The 22,016-nt window shown below is 44.5% G+C and overlaps 1 protein-coding gene across 1 annotated transcript in view; it reads right to left on the reverse strand.

The window, feature by feature from the left end:
• The window catches only part of xkr4 (XK related 4), a 245,780-nt gene that overhangs the window by 51,133 nt on the left and 172,631 nt on the right, over positions 1–22,016 (reverse strand). Inside the window, 1 exon segment of the mRNA XM_055634061.1 lies at positions 18,496–18,695. Coding sequence (XP_055490036.1) covers positions 18,496–18,695 — 200 coding nt within the window.

Here is a 22,016-nt window from a genome sequence, read left to right on the forward strand (position 1 = left end):
AGTTGAGGCAGGGACTATTCAAACGTTTTTAGAACCAGTTAGACAGATACACAGATAGGACAGGTTTGGAGGGATATGGCCCAAATTCTGGCAGGTGGGACTTGTGTAGCTGCGACATGTTGGCTGGTGTGGGAAAGTCAGGCCAAAGAAATTGTTTCCACACTGTATAACTCTAAGACTCTACTTAAGCTTTTGTCACATTTTTGATTGCGAGATACAGCATGGAAACAGGCCTTTTGGCTCAATGAGTCCATGCTATCTATCGATCGCACATTCACTCAAGTTGTATGTTATCCTACTTTCTCATTCACTTAGTACACACTAGGGACAATTTACAGAGGTCAATTAAAATACAATGCTGCATGTCTTTGGGATATGAGAGGAAACTGGAACACCTGGAGGAAATGCATTTGGTCACAGGGAGAATGTACAAACTCTACACAGGCAGCACCCGAGGCTAGGATAAACCAGGATCTTGATGCCATGATTGAGCAGCTCTACCAGTTGCGCTACTGTGCTGTCCCCTATTTCTATTTCTAAATAGATTTTAGCGTACACTAATTCAAATGTACCATTATGCTTTGGAAATTATTCCTGTCAATCAATAGTTAAACATATCTACACAACTGCTGCAATTTGCATGTAATTACTGCTAATTATAACTGGAGAGCAATATATCTATTTAACTTTCACATAATCCAGATGCTGATTTTAGTCTGGACATGGTAATACAAGAAAACCTACATTTCATTCGAAGTCTGATCCTGTAGATAATTTTCCCACTACAATCCAGATTTCCATTGGGTGATTTCTCTTTGCAGGAACTTCAAGATCACAACTAAACAGTGCATGAAAAAGTTCCACTATTCTGTTTACTCTCTCTGTAAGAGCAAAAAAAGCCAAATTACTCTGAAGAAGTTCAAAGACAAAATCCCATTTTGTTCAAGACATCTCTTACTGTGCCATATATTGTTTGCTCCAAAATAAATGACTTATAAATATCCATTATTTAGAAACATAGAAACATAGAAAATAGGTACAGGAGTAGGCCATTCGGCCCTTCGAGCCTGCACCGCCATTCAATATGATCATGGCTGACCATTCAACTCAGTATCCTGTACCTGCCTTCTCTCCATACCCCCTGATCCCTTTAGCCACAAGGGTCACATCTAACTCCCTCTTAAATATAGCCAAAGAACTGGCCTCAACTACCTTCTGTGGCAGAGAATTCCAGAGATTCATCACTCTCTGGGTGAAAAATGTTTTTCTTATCTCCGTCCTAAAAGATTTCCCCTTATCCTTAAACTGTGACCCCTTGTTCTGGACTTCCCCAACATCGGGAACAATCTTCCTGCATCTAGCCTATCCAACCCCTTAAGAATGTTGTAAGTTTATATAAGATCCCCCCTCAATCTTCTAAATTCTAGCGAGTACAAGCCGAAATTTGCACCCTTTTACCTTCTACACTTATCTCCTCCAGCCTTAGTTACTATCCCCACCCTTCAGTCATCACTGACCCATTTGGCCACAAAGCTCCACCACCATTTTCTATGCTTTGTGGATATCTTCGCATCCACCCAGTTGTCTCGTATCCAGGCAATAATCACATCATACCTGCACATTGGAGGTTGTGATGCAGTTGTATAACATGTTGGTGAGACCGCATTTAGAATATTGTGTTCAGTTCTGGGCACCGTGCAATAGGAATGATGGTGTCAAGCTGGAAAGGGTGCAGAGAAGATTTACGAGGATGTTGCCAGGACTAGAGGATCTGAGCTATGGACAGAGGTTGTGTAGGCTGGGACTCTATTCCTTGGAGCGCAGGAGTATGAGGGGTGATCTTATAGAGGCATATAAAATCATGAGAGGAATAGTTTAGGTAGATGCACAGAGTCTCTTGCCCAGAGTAGGTGAATTGAGGACCAGAGGACATACTGTAGGTTTAAGGAGAAGAGGAAAAGATTTAATAGGAATCTAAGGGATAACCTTTTCACACAAAGGGTGGTGGGTGTATGGAACAAGCTGCCAGATGAGGTAGTTGAGGCTGGATTATCCCAGCATTTAACAAACAGTTAGACAGGTACATGGATATGACAGGTTGGGAGGGATATGGACAAAACTTGGGCATGTAGGACTAGTGTAGCTGGATCATCATTGGCAGAAGACAAAGTCCCAAGCTCAGGTTTGCCTCCTGAGAGGCCAAGTTGGGCCAAAGGGCCTGTTTTCACACTGTCTCACTCTATGACTAACACCAACAATCAACAGTCACATCACTCTTTATTCCCCCAATATGGCTGTATGTCAAATTACTAATATTCCTCTTATTCTTATAAGTAGTCACATGTTCCTACCCATTCCTTCTATCTTATAGTATGGTATAACATTGTTGCTCATTATTACATAACTCTTTGACTATCCTCATCAGAAGCATCAGAAGCAGAAGCATTGAGAACTATTAAAAGTTTGAACACAGGAACTTGTGCACTGAATCTTTACGTCACCTTCCATTTCTGAATGGTAACACATTTCATCCACTCAAAATTCTTCTTAATTTTGGCGATCCATCTTCAGGAATATATATTTTCTAAAAACGCTTTGTTCCCTGAATTTGAATTTTTCAGCTATCTTTTGGCTCTCCCCTTCCACCCTCCATAATTGAGAACTCCACTCTGCTGCCGGTTTGCTAACTTGATACAAGTTTCTCATCCATCATCCAAGTGCTGGCAATGGCATGTGCATTGTTTCCTGATCTGCCAATATGTTGTTAATACAGTTTCATTCTTTTTTTCAAACCCCTTCAGTGGCTTTATCCCTTCATATCTCCAAACCCTCTTTAAGTTGTTGGGGTACACATCCTCTGTGACCCTGCGATAACCTTTTGTCTACCTCTGACTAGAATCAACCCAATGATGGCAGTCGTGTCTTCCTTTGCTTGGATCTGTGAACCCAGGGACTCTATAAGATGCTCCTTCTACTTTCCTCCTGTAAATAACTTCTTAAAAGCTACTTTCTTGACCCAGATTTTCATCGTCTGTTCCAATATCTCTTTAGAGGTGCAAGGGATTGCAATCGGTGGAATCTGGAGCAAAAAAGCAAATTGCTGGAGGAACTTTGTGGACCAGACAGCAACTGTGGAGAGAAATTGACAGATGATGTTTTAGTTATTTGAAGGGTTCTGATCCAAAACGATGTCCATCTATTTCTCCCCACAGCTGCTGCCCGAACCTCCAATATCCTGTTATGTTGTTTCTCAATAGTTTTTCAGATTCAGGATATTTTACATGCAGCTTGTAGTACCTCTCACTCTAAGTCCCAGTTGGTGTACGTGTGGCTTAACCCATAGGAAAACACAAAGTGCTGGACAAACTCAACAAGTCAGGCAGCATCCATAGAGGGAACCGATAGGCAGCACTTTGGGTCAGGTCCCTTCTTCAGACTGACCCAAAACACTGCCTGTTCATTTCCTCCACATATGCTGCCTGATCTACTGGGTTCCCCCAGCAGTTTGTATTTAGCTCAAGATTCCAGCATCTGCAGTTCCTTGAGTCTTTTCGATCCATCAGAGCTTTTTCAAATTTACCCACTGCACTCCTTTCGATATCATTTGATTGTGTCGGAGTCCTGAAACTCAGACCAAATTCCATAGGTACCCTGTTATTTGATCTGTTTACTCAAACTGACTGTCACCTGCACATTTATTTTATATTTGTAGTTTATTATCTATATGAAGTTCACTCTTAGCCTTATCCTCAAATTACAGCACTGCACAGCTAATTTGACCATAAATCTCTGTAAAGAACAATGTGATCAATCTAGCCCAATAAGGCTCTGTTGTAACAATATATGCCCTCAGCTAACAGCCACGACAGCTCAAGCGGAACTTCCTCTCTTCTTTCAGCTTCTCCTTCATTTCAGACCCTGCAGAAAAGTATCAGGTTTAAATTTATAATAATTTATTAGCACAGTGGCAACTATTTAAAAAAGGAAACTTGACACCAATGTTTCATTTATCATGGAATTGTCATAACGCCACAAGCAAAATCAACTTTAAAGGATTCTCAGTGAAACTAGAAACTGAAGATGATGCAAAGCACACAATATTGGAGGAACTCAGGGTTTTTTTTTATTATTTTTCGTTTCCTTCACTCCTCCTTCTCTTGACTCCCCCTGCCGGCCTTCTAACCTCTCTTGACCTTTTCATCTCCAAATACCACAGCGACATCAACCATCATGACTTCTTCTACACTCCAATCTCATCCCCTCCTAATGTGCAGCTCTCCACTCACTAAGTATCAATCCCAAAACTGGCTTCAAGGGAAGTGCCGTTATAAACATGACTTCTACTGTGCTGTAGCCTGATGTCAGACCTTGGTTCCCATCTGATACCTATCCCTTGACCATGACCAAAAAAATAAAAGATCAATCTGAAGCCTCTCCATGTTCTCAACACTAGAGTCATCTGTCCATTTCTACCACAGAATTTGCCTGACTCGCTGAATTGCTCCATTACTGTGTTTTGATGAAAGAATTCTCCTAGGTTTGCTGCTTTTTTGTGGTGCAATTGACAAAACACAGAATAGTTGATTTTACTTTTACATCATGACAATAAATCACATTCTGCTGTGAACTTGTAAAATGATTTTAGCTACTGTCTCTGAAACTCTTTGCTCCGCAGCTCATCTTTCATACCTTCACTTCTTTTAAAGCCATGGAATATTATGTCATTATTTTCCTGTGCGCTTTCAAGCGAGTTAAGTAAGCCAAATGTATTATGCAAAAGAAAAGAAACAAAACAACTGCTGGAGATGCTTGAAATTTGAAATAAAAACCCAAATGGAAACATTCAGTAGGCATTGGAGTGAGTATCCAGGGGGTGAAAAATTGTGGGATAATGAATATTGCAGCTTGTGACCTTATTCCAGTGTAACGTTGTGGTTAATTCTGCATCATGGGTAGAGAAATCTGCATGTCCATATCAAAGTGTGAAAGCAAAAATGGAAGATAGTTTCAGATAAGTCGTGAGAGCACTGAACCTAATCTCCTGAGATCAAGTGTAAGTGAAGTTGTTCTGTTGAATCGGATGCATTTCATCTACACTGTGGAACTCTTGATAAATTAAATAACAGGTCCACCTTGAAATTCCTCTTAACATCCTTCTATAAACAGCTGTAGGAGAACTGGTGATCGCTGGTTGATGTGGACTCAGTGGGCCAAAAGGGCCATTACCAAGCTGTATCTCTAAACTTTTTTCTACTCTTTATTTAATGGCATTGGAAAATTTCCAAAATGCAGAACAGCACCACTATCTGGCGATGAAAGCTCAACATGAGACTATGGTAAACATAGACCATAGTTTGGGAGCTATCACTAGGCAGAGCAAACCCCAATTAAAGTATTTGTAGACTTGATGGGCCGAATGGCCTAATTCTTCTCCTATAACTTACAAACTTATGCACTAGTTTATAACATTAGAACTTTGTGAGCAGCACAATGTTGCTCTGCAACAATATCAGTGAGAAACATTTCATCCGATTGCCATTATTTATTAGTGCCTACATCCAATGGTGGTTGTATCACAAGGATGTTTTTTAGACAATTACAATATGACGTAATTACAAAATGATGTAAAGAGAATGGAGCAGCTGGGCTTGTACACTCTGGAGTTAGAAGGATGAGAGGATATGAAACATATAAGATTGTTAAGGGCTTGGACACGCTAGAGGCAGGAAACATGTTCCCAATGTTGGGGGAGTCCAGAACACAGTTTAAGAATAAGGAGTAAGCCATTTAATTTGTGTTTATTGTATGTTTTGTTATTATTGATTCAGGCAACATAATTTCGTTCAGACCGAAAGGTCTGCATGACAATAAAGGATCTATCTATCTATTTAGAACGGAGATGAGGAAACACTTTTTCTCACAGAAAGTGGTAAGTCTGTGGAATTCTCTGCCTCAGAGGGCAGTGGAGGCAGGTTCTCTGGATGCTTTCAAGAGAAAGGAAATCATTGTTGACTTCAGGAAGACCAGAGGTGGCAGACATACCTCCATTCACATAAACGGGACTGAGGTGGAGCGCGTCTTGAACTACAAATTCCTCGGGGTACACATCTCAGAGGATCTGTCCTGGTCCCTCAATACCACCAAATTGATCAAAAAGGCGCAGCAGCGCCTTTACTTTCTGAGGAGGCTTAAGAAAGCTCACCTGTCCCCCCAGATCCTGTCCAACCTCTACCGCTGTACCATCGAAAGCACCTGACCACCTGCTTCATGGTATGGTACAGCAGCTGCACCGCAGCTGACAGGAAGGCACTGCAACGGATGGTGAAAACCGCTCAGCACATCATCGGTGCCCCGCTCCCTGCCATGGATGCCCTCCACCAAAAACGGTGTCTGAGACGGGCCGGGAAAATCATCAAGGACCCCTCTCACCCTACCCATGGACTGTTTGCCCTCCTCCCATCAGGGAGGCGGTGCAGGAGCCTCAGGTCTCGCACAAGCAGGCAGAGGAACAGCTTTTTCAATAACACCATTACACTGCTGTACTCAGAGTCCCGTCGCTAGCTATCTTTAGACTCTCCCATTTGTATATGTACCAGTTTTAATTCATCCACAATCCACACATTGTTAACCAGGATTTTTTATTTTTATTGTATGCTTATTTTGTATTTTTATTTTTACTTCTACTATCTTGCACTATGACTATGACCAGACGCTAAACTGCATTTCGTTGTACCTATACTCGTATTTGTACAATGACAATAAAGTTGAATTGAATTGAATTGAATTGAATTGAGCTAGATAAGGCTCTTAAAAATAGCGGGGTCGGGGGATATGGGGAGAAGGCAGGAACGGGGCGCTGATTGGGGATGATCAGCCATGATCACATTGAATGGCGGTGCTGGCTCGAAGGGCCGAATGTCCTACTCCTGCACTTATTGTCTATTGTCTGTGATGAAAATAATTGTGTTTGACAATGTTCTGTATATTAAAAGTGATCTATCAGCATAGAGTCTTTTTCCCAGGTTGGACGCTGATTGTAAACAATAAGGATGAGAGGGAATCTTATAAAGAATGAGAGGAAATCTTATTGAAACATATAAGATTATTAAGGGTTTAGACATGCAAGTGGCAGGAAACATGTTCCCGATGTTGGGGGAGTCCAGAACCAGCGACCACAGTTTAAGAATAAGGGCTAAGGCATTTGGAACAGAGATAAGGAAATACATTTTCACACAGAGAGTTGTGAGTCTGTGGAATTCTCTGCCTCAGATGACAGTGGAGGCCGCTTCTCTGGATGCTTTTAAGAGAGAGTAACATAGAGCTCTTAAAGATAGCAGAGTCAAGGGATATGGGGAGAAGGCAGGAACGGGGTTCTGATTGTGGATGATCAGCCATGATCACATTGAATGGCGGTGCTGGCTCAAAGGGCTGAGTGGCCTTCTCCTGCACCTATTGTCTATTGAGCCAAGGCCCAACAGTTGAAATTCCTTTAGTTGTACTCTGCCACAAGTCAGCAGTCGGCAAACTAACTGACACCAATCAACCCTACTGGGGCTATTTTAACATAAGCCATCAATCGTGAAACTGACAAAATCAGCTGTAACACTGGCTTTGCTCCACACCCGACTGAACACAATTAGTGTGACAACTGGTGAGATATAACCATGCATTCCGCCTAAACCTGTGAGTTTCATACCCACTAAGTTAAAATTCACCGTGTTAATTACACATCCAGCAGCTATGCCATCTAGTGCATTCCGTCTCAAACAGATCAAATAACCAATTCACCTGAATAGAATAAAGAAAAGACACGGAGCGCTGGAGTAACTTAGCAGGTCAGGCAGCATCTCCAGCCATATGTGAATGCTGCTTGACCCGCTAAATTACTCCAGCGCTTTGTGTCTTTCCTTTATTCTTTTTCTGTAAACCTGCAGTTCCATGTTTCATCTCCTCCACCTGAATACAATCTTTGTTTTAATCATATATCTGTGATATATTCATGTTTGTAATTAAGAAATAGAAACCCTCTTCCTGAACCAATGCTGATAACAAAGATGGAACCCATTTGATTACTCTGGTATCTCCCCCCCCCCCCCTCCCCCCCCCCCCCCTCCCCCCCCCCCCCCCCCCCCCCCACCACCAACCCATCCCCTCCCTCCTGGTCTTTACTGGGAAACAAATTACATGGAAATGTTGCAACCTGGGTTCAGAATTACAAGTACAGTGGGAACAAACTCTGACTTTGTGTCAGCCATATACAACTAAGTTTCCAATATTATTTTAAGTTCAGATCTTTACACGCCATTCAATTTTTCTGTATTGGTGGAAAATTGGTAATGAATGGGCAAGTTTTCATGAATTACCTGTTCCTGATTCATTAACAAGATAATTAATGGTACTTCTGCTTTTCTTATACTTGGAATGAGTGACCTAAATTACCTAAAGGCCTAAATTACCTAAACAACACAAATTTCTAGAGTACTCTGAACTTAAATGTTCCAAGGCAACAGAATACATGGGTGCAATGAAATTAAAATGGGTGAAAAGAATAGGAAACCAGTTGTATAAATTAAGAATCTGGCAGTAGCATTTTCAAGTTTAAATCAAGGGTGAGGTTTTCAGCGGCTTATAAACTTAGGCTGGGAAGGAGTCAGATTCACTGTTAATACAATTATGAGTTCTGAAATTCATTTAAGGATGTATACAGAAATGTTACAAATAACCTGGTTCTACCTTAGACATGTTATCATGGAAAAGGGTGGAGTTCGGGAAGGCGAACTACATTTTAACACAGGGTCAAAGTTGGTACAAGCCTCTTCACCTCGGACCACATGTAAGATAACTAGACATAATTTAGTGAGTGTAAAGGGAAAAAGAGACAAGGTGTTATTGTACATCTAAGTATCATTCAGTAATGTGTGTAAAGCATAGTGTATTTTCTGATAATGTAACGAGGGACAACTAATACAAGTTTGTCTTTTCATTTCAACCAAATCTTCTACTGTTTGCAGTTCCGACTAGTGGTAAAAACTGGATTACAGATCTAAACACCACCATATTTCCTGGACCCAGTAGCAGCAACTTACTAACCAAATCAATAATAGTTACTTATATCGCATCTTTTCTTTCAAAATGAACTTATCAAGCCTGAGCTCTGTTCATTATGGGTGGTAAAATCTTTCTATACTCTTCCTGAATGAAAAAAACACGATAGGTATTGTATCTTTCTTAAATTTATTTGAATGGCATTTCCAATTTCACACAATGGGGAATTAAATCTACGTTTTAAGTCAGATTGCTCATGAACAAATCAATAATGGTTTTATGCTTGAGTCTTAGATTGAAACTGTTCAAGCTCATTTTATTCTGCCATCTCAAATCATTTAAAAGTTTGAGATTTTTATGTCATTTTTAAAGAACAATATCAAATGACAGCTTGCTGCAGTGGACTGACACTTTCTGGAAGGCTTAGGTCAACTGGCCCTTTGAATCTGCTCCATCATTCATAAAATCATAGTTCTTTCCTGCACATTTAGAGTATTACGTTCAGTTCCGGGCACTGTGTTATAGGAAAGATGTTGCCAAGCTGAAAAGGGTACAGAGAAAGAGATTGCTGAGGATGTTGCCAGGACAAGAGGGTCTGAGCTATAGGCAGAGGTTGAGAAGGCTGGGACTCTATTCCTTGGAGTGCAGGAGGATGAGGAGTGATCTTATAGAGGTGTACAGTATAAGATCATGAGAGGAATAGATCGGGTAAATGCACAGAGTCTCATGCCCAGAACAGGTGAATCGAGGACCAGAGGACATAGGCTTAAGCTGAAGGGGAAAAGATTTAATAGGAATCTGAGGTGTAACTTTTTCACACAGGTGGGTGTATGGAACAAGCTGCCAGGTAGTTGAGGCAGGGACTATCCCAACATTTAAGAAGCAGTTAGACAGGTACATGGATTGGAAAGATTTGGAGGGATATGGACCAAATGCTAGCAGGTGGGACTAGTGTAGCTGGGTCATGTTGGCCAGTGTGGGCAAATTGGCCAGAGGGCCTGTTTCCATACTGCATCACTCTATGACTCTATCCATTGATGCCCTTTAAAATCCAGAAATGTATTGATTTTTGTCATGATGAATTGTGTCTCCAGAATTCTTTAGAGTAGAAATTTCAATGATTCATCATTCTTAAAGAGTGAAAAAGTTGCTCCTCAGTTTCAAACTAAATCATGTCCTTCTCACCTTAAACAGATAGCCTCTTGCTTTCCATTCCCCCCCTCCGGGTAAAATTTGCTGATACTTTTCCCCTCATCGGCACATTGGAATTCCTGGTTTTGACGTTTGATACCAACAATTGTTGTTTTGACTACTCTTTTTCCAATCTGCATGGTGTACCTTTCTGAAAGGTGAGCAGCAAAAAGCAAAGGTATCTAGGCTGACGCATTAAAATGTAAAAATAAGGGACATGCAGATGCTGGTTTACAAAAGTTGTTCTGAAGAATGGTCTTGACCCGAAACATCACCAATCGATATTCTCCCACGATGCTGCCTGACCCGCTGAGTTACTCCAGCAATTTGTGTTGTCTTTAGCCTGAAGCATTCCTTTATTATAATGTAATTTCTCAGTGGGATCAGCCATTACTGGTCCAAACAATAGCCTGGATCTCCGAAAAGAGATTTTTCTCTTTCATTTACAATGAGCACTCCACTGCTCACACTGAAGGCAACATAATTAAAAGCAGTCATTTGGTGTTAATGGTGCATCTTGGTCAGTTCTTATCACTTCAACACATATTCAGTGCAAATCAATTCATGACGAGCTAATGTTGAAAGCATTGTTCCTCACTTGGGATGTGTTTGCACTTAAAGGAATCCCACAATCCTACATCCAGTGACCCTTCTTTGCCCGGCCAGCTTAGGTCTTGAAAATTGATGACATTAATTGCAAACAAAGCATTTGCTGCTTTTGTTACACATGGTATGCGGACATCGACGTGACACTATCGGCCCTACACAATGTGCTATGTCGACACCAAAACAAGAACCCGGATGCGGTTATGGTGGTGGCTGAAGATTTTAATAAATCAAATCTCAAGAAGTTCATGCCGAACTTCTACCAACACATCACGTGTGCCACCAGGGATGAGAGAACATTGGACCACTGCTATATGCCGTTCTGGAAGAGGTACAAGGCCGTTTAACTCCCTCCCTTAGGAAAATCTGACCACACTGCCATTTTCCCTGCTGCTGGAGTATAAACAGAGGATAGTTCGGGAAGCGGCAGTGACGAGGGACGTAAAGTGGTGGTCCAACCAGTCATAGGCCATGCTGCAAGATGCACTGACAGATGTCGACTGGAATATGTTCCAAACAAGTTCCAGTGACGTCAGTGAGTTCGCGGAAGCAGTCACGGGCTTCATCGCAACAATAGCGGATAACATCGTCCCCACGGTAAAGGTTAGCACCTTTCCGAACCAAAAACCCTGGGTAGACAGGTCCGTTCGTGTGGCCTTGAATGCTCGCACCACTGCCTACAACTCTGGCCTGGCATCCGGAATGATGGACGTCTACAAGGTAGAGTCCTACCGACTGCGAAGGGCGGTGAAGAACGCAAAAAGGAGGTACAGGGTCAAGATGGAGTCACAGATGGAGCAGCAGGACACCAGACGCCTGTGGCAGGGGCTACGGAATGTAACCAACTACCGGAGCAGCCCCGCCTCAAACGGAAGTGCTGGCACCTCCCTAGCTGATGACCTGAACTCCTTCTACGCTCCTTTCGAGTCGGGCAACATCACCCCAGGCTTGCCGGCTATCGACAACACCGCCAGTGTGCTGGCTAACGAAGGGGGGTCCATCGCTGGGGATGTGCACACATTCTCATTGTTCGAGCACGACGTGAGGAGGGCTCTGACACGTGTGAACACGAGGAAAGCTTTAGGCCCAGATGGCATCTCGGGGCGAGTTCTTAAGTCTTGTGCTACGTAGCTAGCTCCGGTGCTCACTACAACATTCAACCTCTCCCTGGCCAAGTCCATGGTCCCTGCCGGTTTCAAAAGATCCATCATTGTACCTGTACCAAAAAATGCCTCCCCAGCTTGTGGGCCGGTGGCCCTCACCTCGGTAGTCATGAAATGCTTTGAGAGGCTGGCCAAGAAACACATCTGCGTCTTCCTCCCTCACAACATGGACTCGCTACAATTTGCATACCGTCCAAACAGATCCACAGACGATGCGGTCTCCCAGGTTCTGCACACCCCTATCTCTCACCTTGACAGCCAGAAGGGGGGCTATGTGAGGATGCTGTTCATAGACTTCAGTTCAGCCTTCAACACGATAGTCCCCACCAGACTTGCTACGAAGCTGCTGGAATTGGGGCTCAACACCCCCCTGTGTGCCTGGGTCTTGGACTTTCTCACCGCCAGGCCCCAGGTAGTCACGATGGGAGGAAATACATCGAAGTCCCTCACGCTGAGCACAGGATCACCCCAGGGTTGCGTCCTCAGCCCCCTACTGTACTCTCTGTACACACATGACTGTGTGGCTAGGTTCAGCTCCAACTCTATAATCAAGTTTGCTGTTGGTGGTGGTATGATAACGATGAGAAGGCTAAGGAGCTGATCGTGGACTTTAGGAGGGCACAACATCTGAGGACGTACACACCATTGAAGATAAATGGGGATACTGTGGATAGGGTGAGCTGCTTTAAATACCTGGGAGTCCACATCTCTGAGGACCTGACGTGGACATCACACGCTGCCACACTGGTAAGTAAGGCAAGGCAGCGCCTTTACCACCTCAGGCAATTGAAGAAATTCAGAGTGTCTCTGAGGATCCTCCAGTGCTTCTACCCAGTGGCTGTGGAAAGCATCTTGGCTGGAACCATCACAATTTGGTTTGGGAACTGATCTGCCCAGGACAAGAAGGCTCTGCAGAGAGTAGTGCATTCGGTCGAATGCACTATGGGAACTACACTCACCCCCCTGCAGGAACTATGCATCAGAAGGTACAAATCCAGAGCCAACAAGATCATGGGGGACCCCTTCCACCCCAGCACCATTGTTCCAGCTGCTACAGTCAGGAAAATGCCTCCGTTGCCATGCTGTGAAAACGGAGAGGATGAGAAGGAGCTCTTTCCCAGAGGCCATTAGGATTGTAAACTCCTATCTCACCCGGGGCTAAACTACTGTACCAATTTACTGTTGTGTGGTGTCTTTTTAAATTGCTGTTTCTTCTTTTTTTTTCTCTCCCGCAAATATGTAATTACTGATTCTATTCCATTCTGTTTTGTAGTTTTTTTGCACAATCCGCAAGCATTGCCACTTTTCATTTCACTGCACATTTCGTATGGGTATGTGACGAATAAACTTGACTTGACTTGATTTGACGAAGCAATTCTTGTGTGAGACCTGTGATGGATTTGCGAATGAGATGAGCCACAACATTCTGCAGCAAACAACTCTTTTGCCCGGTGCAACCTCTTTTCATTGGCATAAATATTGCAGAATTAGTTCAGTTTAGTTTAGAGATACCGCCTGGAAACAGGCCCTTCAGCCAACTGTGTCCATGCTGTCCATCCGTTCATATTAGTTCAATGTTATCCCACTTTCTCAACCATTCCCTACACACGAGGGGCAATTTGCGAAGTCAATTAAACTACAAACTCGCACGTCTTTGGGACATGGGAAGAAACCGGAGCAGCCGGAGGAAACCACACGGTCACTCCACACAGACAGTGGCCAAGGTGAGGATTGAACCCGGGTATCTGGCGCTGTGAGGTTGCAGCTCTACCAGCAACGCCACTGCGCTGCCCAATTAAGGTTGGAATTCCAGGGCGCATAGTTTAATAACATAGGTCACAGGTACAGTAGATTAGTGCTTATGATACTCAGGGGTCTAGGACTCAGATGGTTCTGCAATGATGACAGATGGAAAAAAAAATATTTAGTCAGTTTCACTCATCTGCAATCCCTTCTGGATCACAGTGTAACATTATCCAGTTTATCCAAAAGCCTTATGATCTCCTGGGAGAATAAAAGACATGCAGGTCAGGGTTAAATGCTGAAGCCCAAGTATTAATTACTTTAAATATTTGTGGAAATAAATTCTCACTGACATTTTAGACAATTAAAATGTCCAGAACTTTGTATAGACTTTTATTTACTTTATAGAATATCCACCTTTTAAAATAAATGATCTTTGTCACGGACGGTTTTGTTGTAAGCAACTCAAGTACACGGTGAGAACCCTCATGCATCACCTGCCTGCTTTTCTGTCTTTATCGAAGGGACATTATGAAATGTCTGCAAATTAGCATTGGTGCATAAATATAGAAGAAATCAGTTCTCATAAATTAAGGAACATGGAACCTTTCCAGAATTACATTTCAGCCGTGGCAAAACTGTTCTGATTTTTAATGATCCTCAAAAATGATTTTGAAATAGCCATCACTGCAATTTCAGAAACATCTGTACCTTAAACAGCTGTAAAAATGTAAGCCCCAGTCTACTTTCTCATTCAGCCTTATAAGCTTGTAGTTTGTGATTTATCATTTCAAATGCCTCACTATGGAATTTAAACTGTTGTCATTAGGAGCTTTTCAAGCAAAAAGAACTGGGTATTTGCCACTGTCATCAATATTTATAAACCCTCAGGATTGACAAAACAATTATCCACAATAACACTGTGGACTTCAGATCTAGGTCAAAAATCTGAGGTGACCCAGGCAACATTGGCTTGATTGGATTGAATCAAAACTAGACATTCGCATTCAAAGCTGAGCCCTGGCACTTGAGGATGAAATGTGGTGGTAATGGTCTATTTTTAGCTACTCAGCTTCTTCCAAATGATTACATCACCACTAGCAGTACACTGCAGTCACAATACGGAAACAGCACAAAGAACAAGAGGTACCACTGCAGATGTGCTGAATAAATGGGTGGGGGTTAGAAATTTACCACGCATTATGGCAATGCGGTATAATGTAAAACATTCCTATAAAGCTTGGGACTATGGTTTAGGTGCACCAAAGCAAACTTGCCCTCTGTTACAAGTGCAGAATTTTAAATCAATGTCAGTATACAAAATAAACTGCAAATCTTGTTCATTTTTGCAGGCAAAGATGATGGTTCTCAGAGGGGAGTCCAGCAGATTAGTGACAGGGCAAGGAAAGCGGCAGCTGGATATAGTTGGTAATGAATTTCATTGCTAATCCTTGATCAACTGGAGATGGGAGATGAAAGGATCACTTTGTGTCCAAACATAATCCTGATGGTTTCAGTTTGCATGGATAATAATATGGCATTGATTATGCTCTTGAATCACCTGCAATATAAATCTTTTCTGCTTCATTATACCTCATGGTGTGTGTGACAAAGATGTATTTTGACACACAACAGAAGACAAGGGCCAGGATTTAGTAAATAAATCAGACATATTTTGGATAAAGATAAGGACAACTAAAATTCAAGTATTACAAGGTAGTGTTTATCTTATTTCTGTAGTTACCCTTCACCGGAAAACAATGAGAATAAGACAAAAAGTTACACAAGGACAGATTTGATAACTGCAAGGAAGTTTTAACATGCATGCCAAGAAGTTGTTACTGAACGGGAGATTTAAAAAGGAAGTTATTCCATTTTTTGCTTCCATAATTTTTCATGAGAATGAGGAAAAAATCCCCTCCCTCCTTAGTTACAAGCAAAAGAATGATTCCATCTTAGGGTTAACAGCTCTGATATATTTAAATAGTACTAGACCAAGTGCAGACCCGTTGGGTCTGTCCCCCCCAACATGCGGTTGCGGGGGGGGGGGGGGGGGGGGGGGGGGGGGGGGGGGGGGGGGTGGGGAGGCGGCATGTGGCATCACACACACTAACTACCACCCCCCGCACACACCCTCTTGATATTATATTAATATTATTAATTTTCTCCTTTTATCCCATAACCGCCCTCTCCACTGACGCATAGCCCCCGACTCGCAGGTTCGTCCAGGGGGGGGGGGGGGGGTGGGGGAGGGGTAGAGAGTGAGGGCAGAGGGAGGATGGGGAGAGACAGAGAGAGAAGGGCAGAGACAGAAGGGCAAGAGACAGAGGGAGAGGGGGGTCGAGGGGAGGAGGAGAGGGTGGGTGGGTGAGGGGGGGGGGCGGGTGGGGGAAGAGGGGAGAGGGAGATGGGGAGAGAGTGGGGAGGGGGAGATGGGGAGAGAGTGGGGTGGGGGAAGGGAGAGAGAGTGGATGAGGATGGGGGGAGGGGAGGAGAGCGGGGAGGATGAAGGGGATACAGGGGAGGGGGGAGGAGGGGAAGGGTGGGTGAGGGGTAAAGAGGGGTGGGGGAAGGGGAGGGGAAGACGGGGAGGTGGGAGGAAGAGGGGGAGGGGAGAGGTGGAGATAGAGTGGCGGGGGAGAGAGAGGAGAGGGAGAGAGTGGAGGGGGAGAGAGAGGAGGGGGAGAGAGAGGAGGGAGAGGGAGAGAGAAGGGGTGCAGAGAGAGAAGGGGGAGAGAGAGAGACAGGGGAGAAAGAGGAAGGGGGGCAGAGAGAGTAGGGGGAGATAGAGAAGGGGGGAGTGGGGAAAAGGCACGGGGTTGGAAGGGAGGGGGAGAAATCTCCCACCCCTGTCCCATTGTGATATCATATGTAAATGAGATCCATTGTGATTGTACATCTGTGAGGTGGCTCTGTGACTCATGCAGCAGTTTGATTTCAATTTTTTTTGATGTTTTGTGAACAATTTTATTCAAAATAATTGACCAAATCTAGAGAGGAGTACATTTCTGAAATCATAAGTTAAATCCCAACCGAAATATGTAAAAATCTCCATGTTTTTGTGTCTGGTTTTCGAGGGAATACGTTTCAAAGGCAAAATGACACACACACACACACACACACACACACACACACACACACACACACACACACACACACACACACACACACACACACACACACACACACACACACACACACACACACACACACACACACACACACACACACACACACACACACACACACACACACACACACACACACACACACACACACACACACACACACACACACACAGTTTTAATAGATACTAGACCAAGTGCAGACCCGTTGGGCCTGTTTCCCCAACGTGTGGGCTGGGGGAGGGGGGCGGCATGCGGCATCACACACACTAACTACCCCCCCACACACACGGAGAGGAAGGGGGGAAAGGAGAGAGAGAGAGAAAGGGGAGAGAGAGAGAGAGAGGGTGGGAAGAGAGAGAGAGAGAGAGAGAGAGAGAGAGAGAGATGGGGATAGAGAGAGAGAGAGAGAGAGAGGGGGAGAGAGACAGAGAGAGCGAAATGCAACCGTGCGTCACGCGTTCAGAAAGTTCTGGAAATGAAGCATGTGCGGCTCATGCACGAAAGCTGTCGGCAGCTGTATGGAATTCAGGGGAGCAGCCTGCCGCTCACACACACACACACACACACACTAAACCCCCCCCCCCACCCCCTCCCCCTCCTCCTCCCCTTCCCACTCCCCCTCCACACACACACACAGCAGGTGCGATCTAAGCTGTCAATGAAGACAGCAATTTTTTTTTTTTAATCTTTGAAATTAAAAGTTAATGTTAAGAATTAGTGATGTTAAGTGACAAATAATTAAATTAAATTCAATGAAAACCAATGGAATCTACAACGCGGCAGGCTGGGGTGGCAGGGTCGGGCAGGGCCAGGAAGCAGTTGGGCCAGGTGCAAAGGCATTGTGAGGTCAGCAGGGCGGGGCCAGCAGCGACGCTGGGGGGACAGGGCCGGGCGGGGCCAGGAGGGCAGTTGGGCCAGGTGCAAAGGCATTGTGAGGTCAGCAGCTGGGCAACCTTAATTTTTTTTTAAATGTCAGTTTGGTTATAAATTTTAGTAAATATCTCAGGAAATAATTGATCAACTTCATAGAGGATTGGATTTTTGAAATTATAAGGACATTTTCTACCAGAAGATGTAAACAATTCTCTGTTATTGTTATAAAAATGACTACATTTATTGAGGAGTGGATCAGCGAATGTAAAAGTAAATTCGCTGGCGAAATGGTAAAAATCTCGGCATTTGTGCGTCTGGTTTTCGCGGAGTAACGAATCAAAGGCAAAAAAAATGCCATACACACACACACACACACACACACACACACACACACACACACACACACACACACACACACACACACACACACACACACACACACACACACACACACACACAGTTTTAAAAGTATATAGATATATGAAGAATTTTATATGATATATATATATATGATATATGATATGATATGATAGATAAAGTTGAATAAAGGAAGATGGAAGAACGTGGGGATGTCTGATTAATATCAATGCTGGGGTAGATTTTTTTGCTTCCATAATTTTGGAAGTATAGTTCCAAACTAGCATAAATGGTCTGATTCTGTGTTGTTATTACAACATAATTTTATATACCACAGTCATGGAAAACTTGGGTTTAATCACATTTTCAGCATATGGATCATTTCTTACCTTGAAGTGCTTCTAAGCGATGGCTCTGAATCACAATGCACAGCTGCAGCACAAGCTGTGGAGCACTTTCCAAAAACGTTGCCAGCAGATGTAACATACTTACATCCGCATACTCATACACCATGTTCCAGTAAAAGCGCCAGCGGTCAAGCCCCCCACTCTGTCGGCTTCTGATACCGAGATATATAGTGCGCAGATATCTGAAGAAAAAGGTAAAAGTGTTAAAGATAGTTGCACAAATTAAACTGATTAAAGACACAACCTAATACAGTGAATCCATGATATAATGGACCGTAAGGGGTGGGGAATGGTGTCCGTTATTACTATGTCCACTTTAACTGAGCAAGGTATTATCCTTGTATATGTAGAAGAAACAAAGAACTGTGGATGCTGGTTAATATACAAAAGGACACAAATTGCTAGAGTAACTCAGCAGGTCAGGCAGCATCTTTAGAGAGCATAAGGTGAAGTCTCGAGTCGACCCTGAGTCAGTCCAGCACTTTGTGTCATCCTTCTTCAGACTCGGTCTGGAAGCGGGCCTGTAATCCAGGTGATTTGAGGTAAAGAGTGGTGGAAGCACTGCCGGCCGGAGTGGAGGTAATGGTCGGCGGTGGCGGTGACGACAGGGGCAGCCTGGAAGCAGCTAAGGAAGCGGTGCAGGCCAGTGGTGGAGTTTTTTTGCAGCTCGGTCAGGAAGCAGCCAGAGAGGTGGTGTGGGCAAGGGTCAGGCCACCCTAACTATGGGCTGGGGTGAACCCCTCGGCACGGGAGTGGTTCAGTCCGGAGGCGGCCCTTAACCAGAGGGTTTAAAGGCAGGGGTTTGGGTGCCATCTTTCTCTCGTGTGGACTTCCCAACAACCGGGAGGAACAGAAATGATCGGGGTGGTGATCTCCAAATACCTGTAGGCAGCCTCTCTTTCGTTGGGGAGGTGGTGTGGGCACCACATGGTGGTGTCGGCAGCCCGGCGCTTAAATTATAAAAACATGAAAAACATAGCAAATAGGTGCAGGAGTTGGCCATTCAGCCCTTCGAGCCTGCACCGCCATTCAATATGATCATGGCTGATCATCTAAAACCAGAACCAGGTTCCTGCTTTTTCCCCATATCCCTTGATTCCTTTAGCCATAAGAGCTAAATCTCTCTTGAAAACATACAGTGAATTGGCGTCCACTGCCTTCTGTGGCAGAGAATTCCACAGATTCACAACTCTCTGGGTGAAGATGTTTTTCCTCATCTCAGTCTTAAATGGCCTTGAGGCGGCTCCCAAGGGTCAGGCCATCCTAACTGTCGAACCTCTCGGCACGGGAATGGTTCAGTCCGGAGGCGGCCCTTAACCAGAGGGTTTAAAGGCAGGGGTTTGGGTGCCATCTTTCTCTCGTGTGGACTTCCCAACAACCGGGAGGAACACAAATAAAGGTGTCTCTCGAAATACCTGACGCCTCTCTTTCGTTTTGAGACCTACGCACCACATTGGTGACCCCGACGCTCCATTGTCGTCATGATGGAGAAAGCAGAAAGCCCTACCTCCTCACAGGCCGGCCAGGCTCTGTCTCTGGACATGGGGTGCCGGCCGGAGGCCGTGTCGATTGACCGGTTGAAGCTGGCACACCTGGATATTGACCAGCCGGTGCTGGTTGCCCAGGCTCGGCCCCAAGGGCGTCCCCCCTTCACGGACCCCTCCGTGTCCGCCAGGACTTAATAATAATAATCCCTCGAATCCCTTACCTTGACTCCGCCGGCCCCATTTTTAGCTCAACTTGCATTGCCCAAAGTGCTTCACATAATTACATTACATTTGCACACAGGCAAAGTGGGGGGGGGGTGTCTGTGGTGGCCCCAAGGACACGGGCCACCCTATGTCGCACTCCAAGCGGGAGGGGTTCGTCCCGGCGGCCCTTCTGAAGGTTTAAAGGAACACTTAGCCCATTGTGCCATCTGTCGTCCCAGACTTCCCTACAACTGGGAGGAACACAAATATAGGTGCCTCTCGAAATACTTGACTCCTCTCTTTTGTTTCGAGACCTACGCACCACAGCCTACCCCTTATTCTTAAACGTGACTCCTGGTTCTGGACTCCCCCAACATCGGGAACATTTTTCCTGCATCTAGCCAGTTCAATCCTTACATAATTTTATATGTTTCTATAAGATCCCCTCATCCTTCTAAATCCCAGTGAATACAAGCCCAGTCGACCCATTCTTTCATCATGCGTCATCCCGGGAATTAACCTTGTGAACCTACGCTACTTCCTCAATAGCAAAAATGTCCTTCCTCAAATTAGGAGACCAAAATTGCGCACAATACTCCAGGTATGGTCTCACCAGGGCACCTGTACAACTACAGTACGACCTCCTTGCTCCTAAACTCAAATCCTCTCGCAATGAAGGCCAACATGCCATTAGCTTTCTTCACTGCCTGCTGTACCTGCATGCTTACTTTCAGTGACTGATGTACAAGCACACCCAGGTCTCATTGCACCTCCCCTTTTCCTAATCTGACACCATTCAGATAAGAATCTGCCTTCCTGTTCTTGCCACCAAAGTGGATAACCTCACATTTATCCACATTATACTACATCTGCCTTGCATCTGCCCACTCACCCAACCTATCCAAGTCACCCAGCATCCTCATCGCAGTTCACACAACCACCCAGCTTTGTGTCATCTGCAAACTTGGAGAAGTGACATTTAATTCCCTCGTCCAAATCGTTAATATATATTGTAAACAACTGAGGTCCCAGCAACGTGCCTTGCAGCACTCCACTAGTCACTGCCTGCCATTCTGAAAAGGACCTGTTAATTCCTACTCTTTGCGTCCTGTCTGCCAACCAGTTCTCTATCCATGTCAATACCCTACCCCCATTATTATGTGCTCTAATTTTGCACACTAATCTCTTGTGTGGGACCTTGTCAAAGGCTTTCTGATAGTCCAGATACACCACATCCACTGGCTCTCCCTTATCCATACTACTTGTTACATCCTCAAAATATTCCAGAAGATTAGTCAAGCATGATTTCCCCTTCATAAATCTATGTGACTGACCGATCCTGTCACTGCTTTCCAAATGTGTTGCTATAACATCTTTAACAATCAACTCAAGCATCTTCCCCACTACCAATGTAAGGCTAACTGGTCTATAAATCCCCGTTTTCTCTCTCCCTCCTTTCTTAAGAAGTAGGGTTCCATTGGCTGCCCTCCAATCCACAGGAACTGATCCAGAGTCGAGAGAACATTAAAAAATTATCACCAATGCATCCACGATTTCTAGGGCCACCGCCAGACCATCAGGCCCTGGGGATTTATCTGTCTTCAGTCCCGAAGCGGGCGGGAAGGTGGCGTGAGTCTTGGGGGAGTCGACAGTTCGGGTTGGAAGTGGTTGGGGAGCCAGTGCGGGCCTAGGATAGTGTTGGCACCCAGGCCTGGAAGTAGTTGGGGAGGTGGTGTGGCAACCCGGCCTGTCGATGAATGTAAGTAGATCTGTTGGCTAAAACCGATATCCGCTATAAGGAGGTCCATACAA

Source organism: Leucoraja erinacea, chromosome 4, assembly GCF_028641065.1.
Source record: "Leucoraja erinacea ecotype New England chromosome 4, Leri_hhj_1, whole genome shotgun sequence".
NCBI classification, from domain to species: Eukaryota; Metazoa; Chordata; class Chondrichthyes; order Rajiformes; family Rajidae; genus Leucoraja; species Leucoraja erinaceus.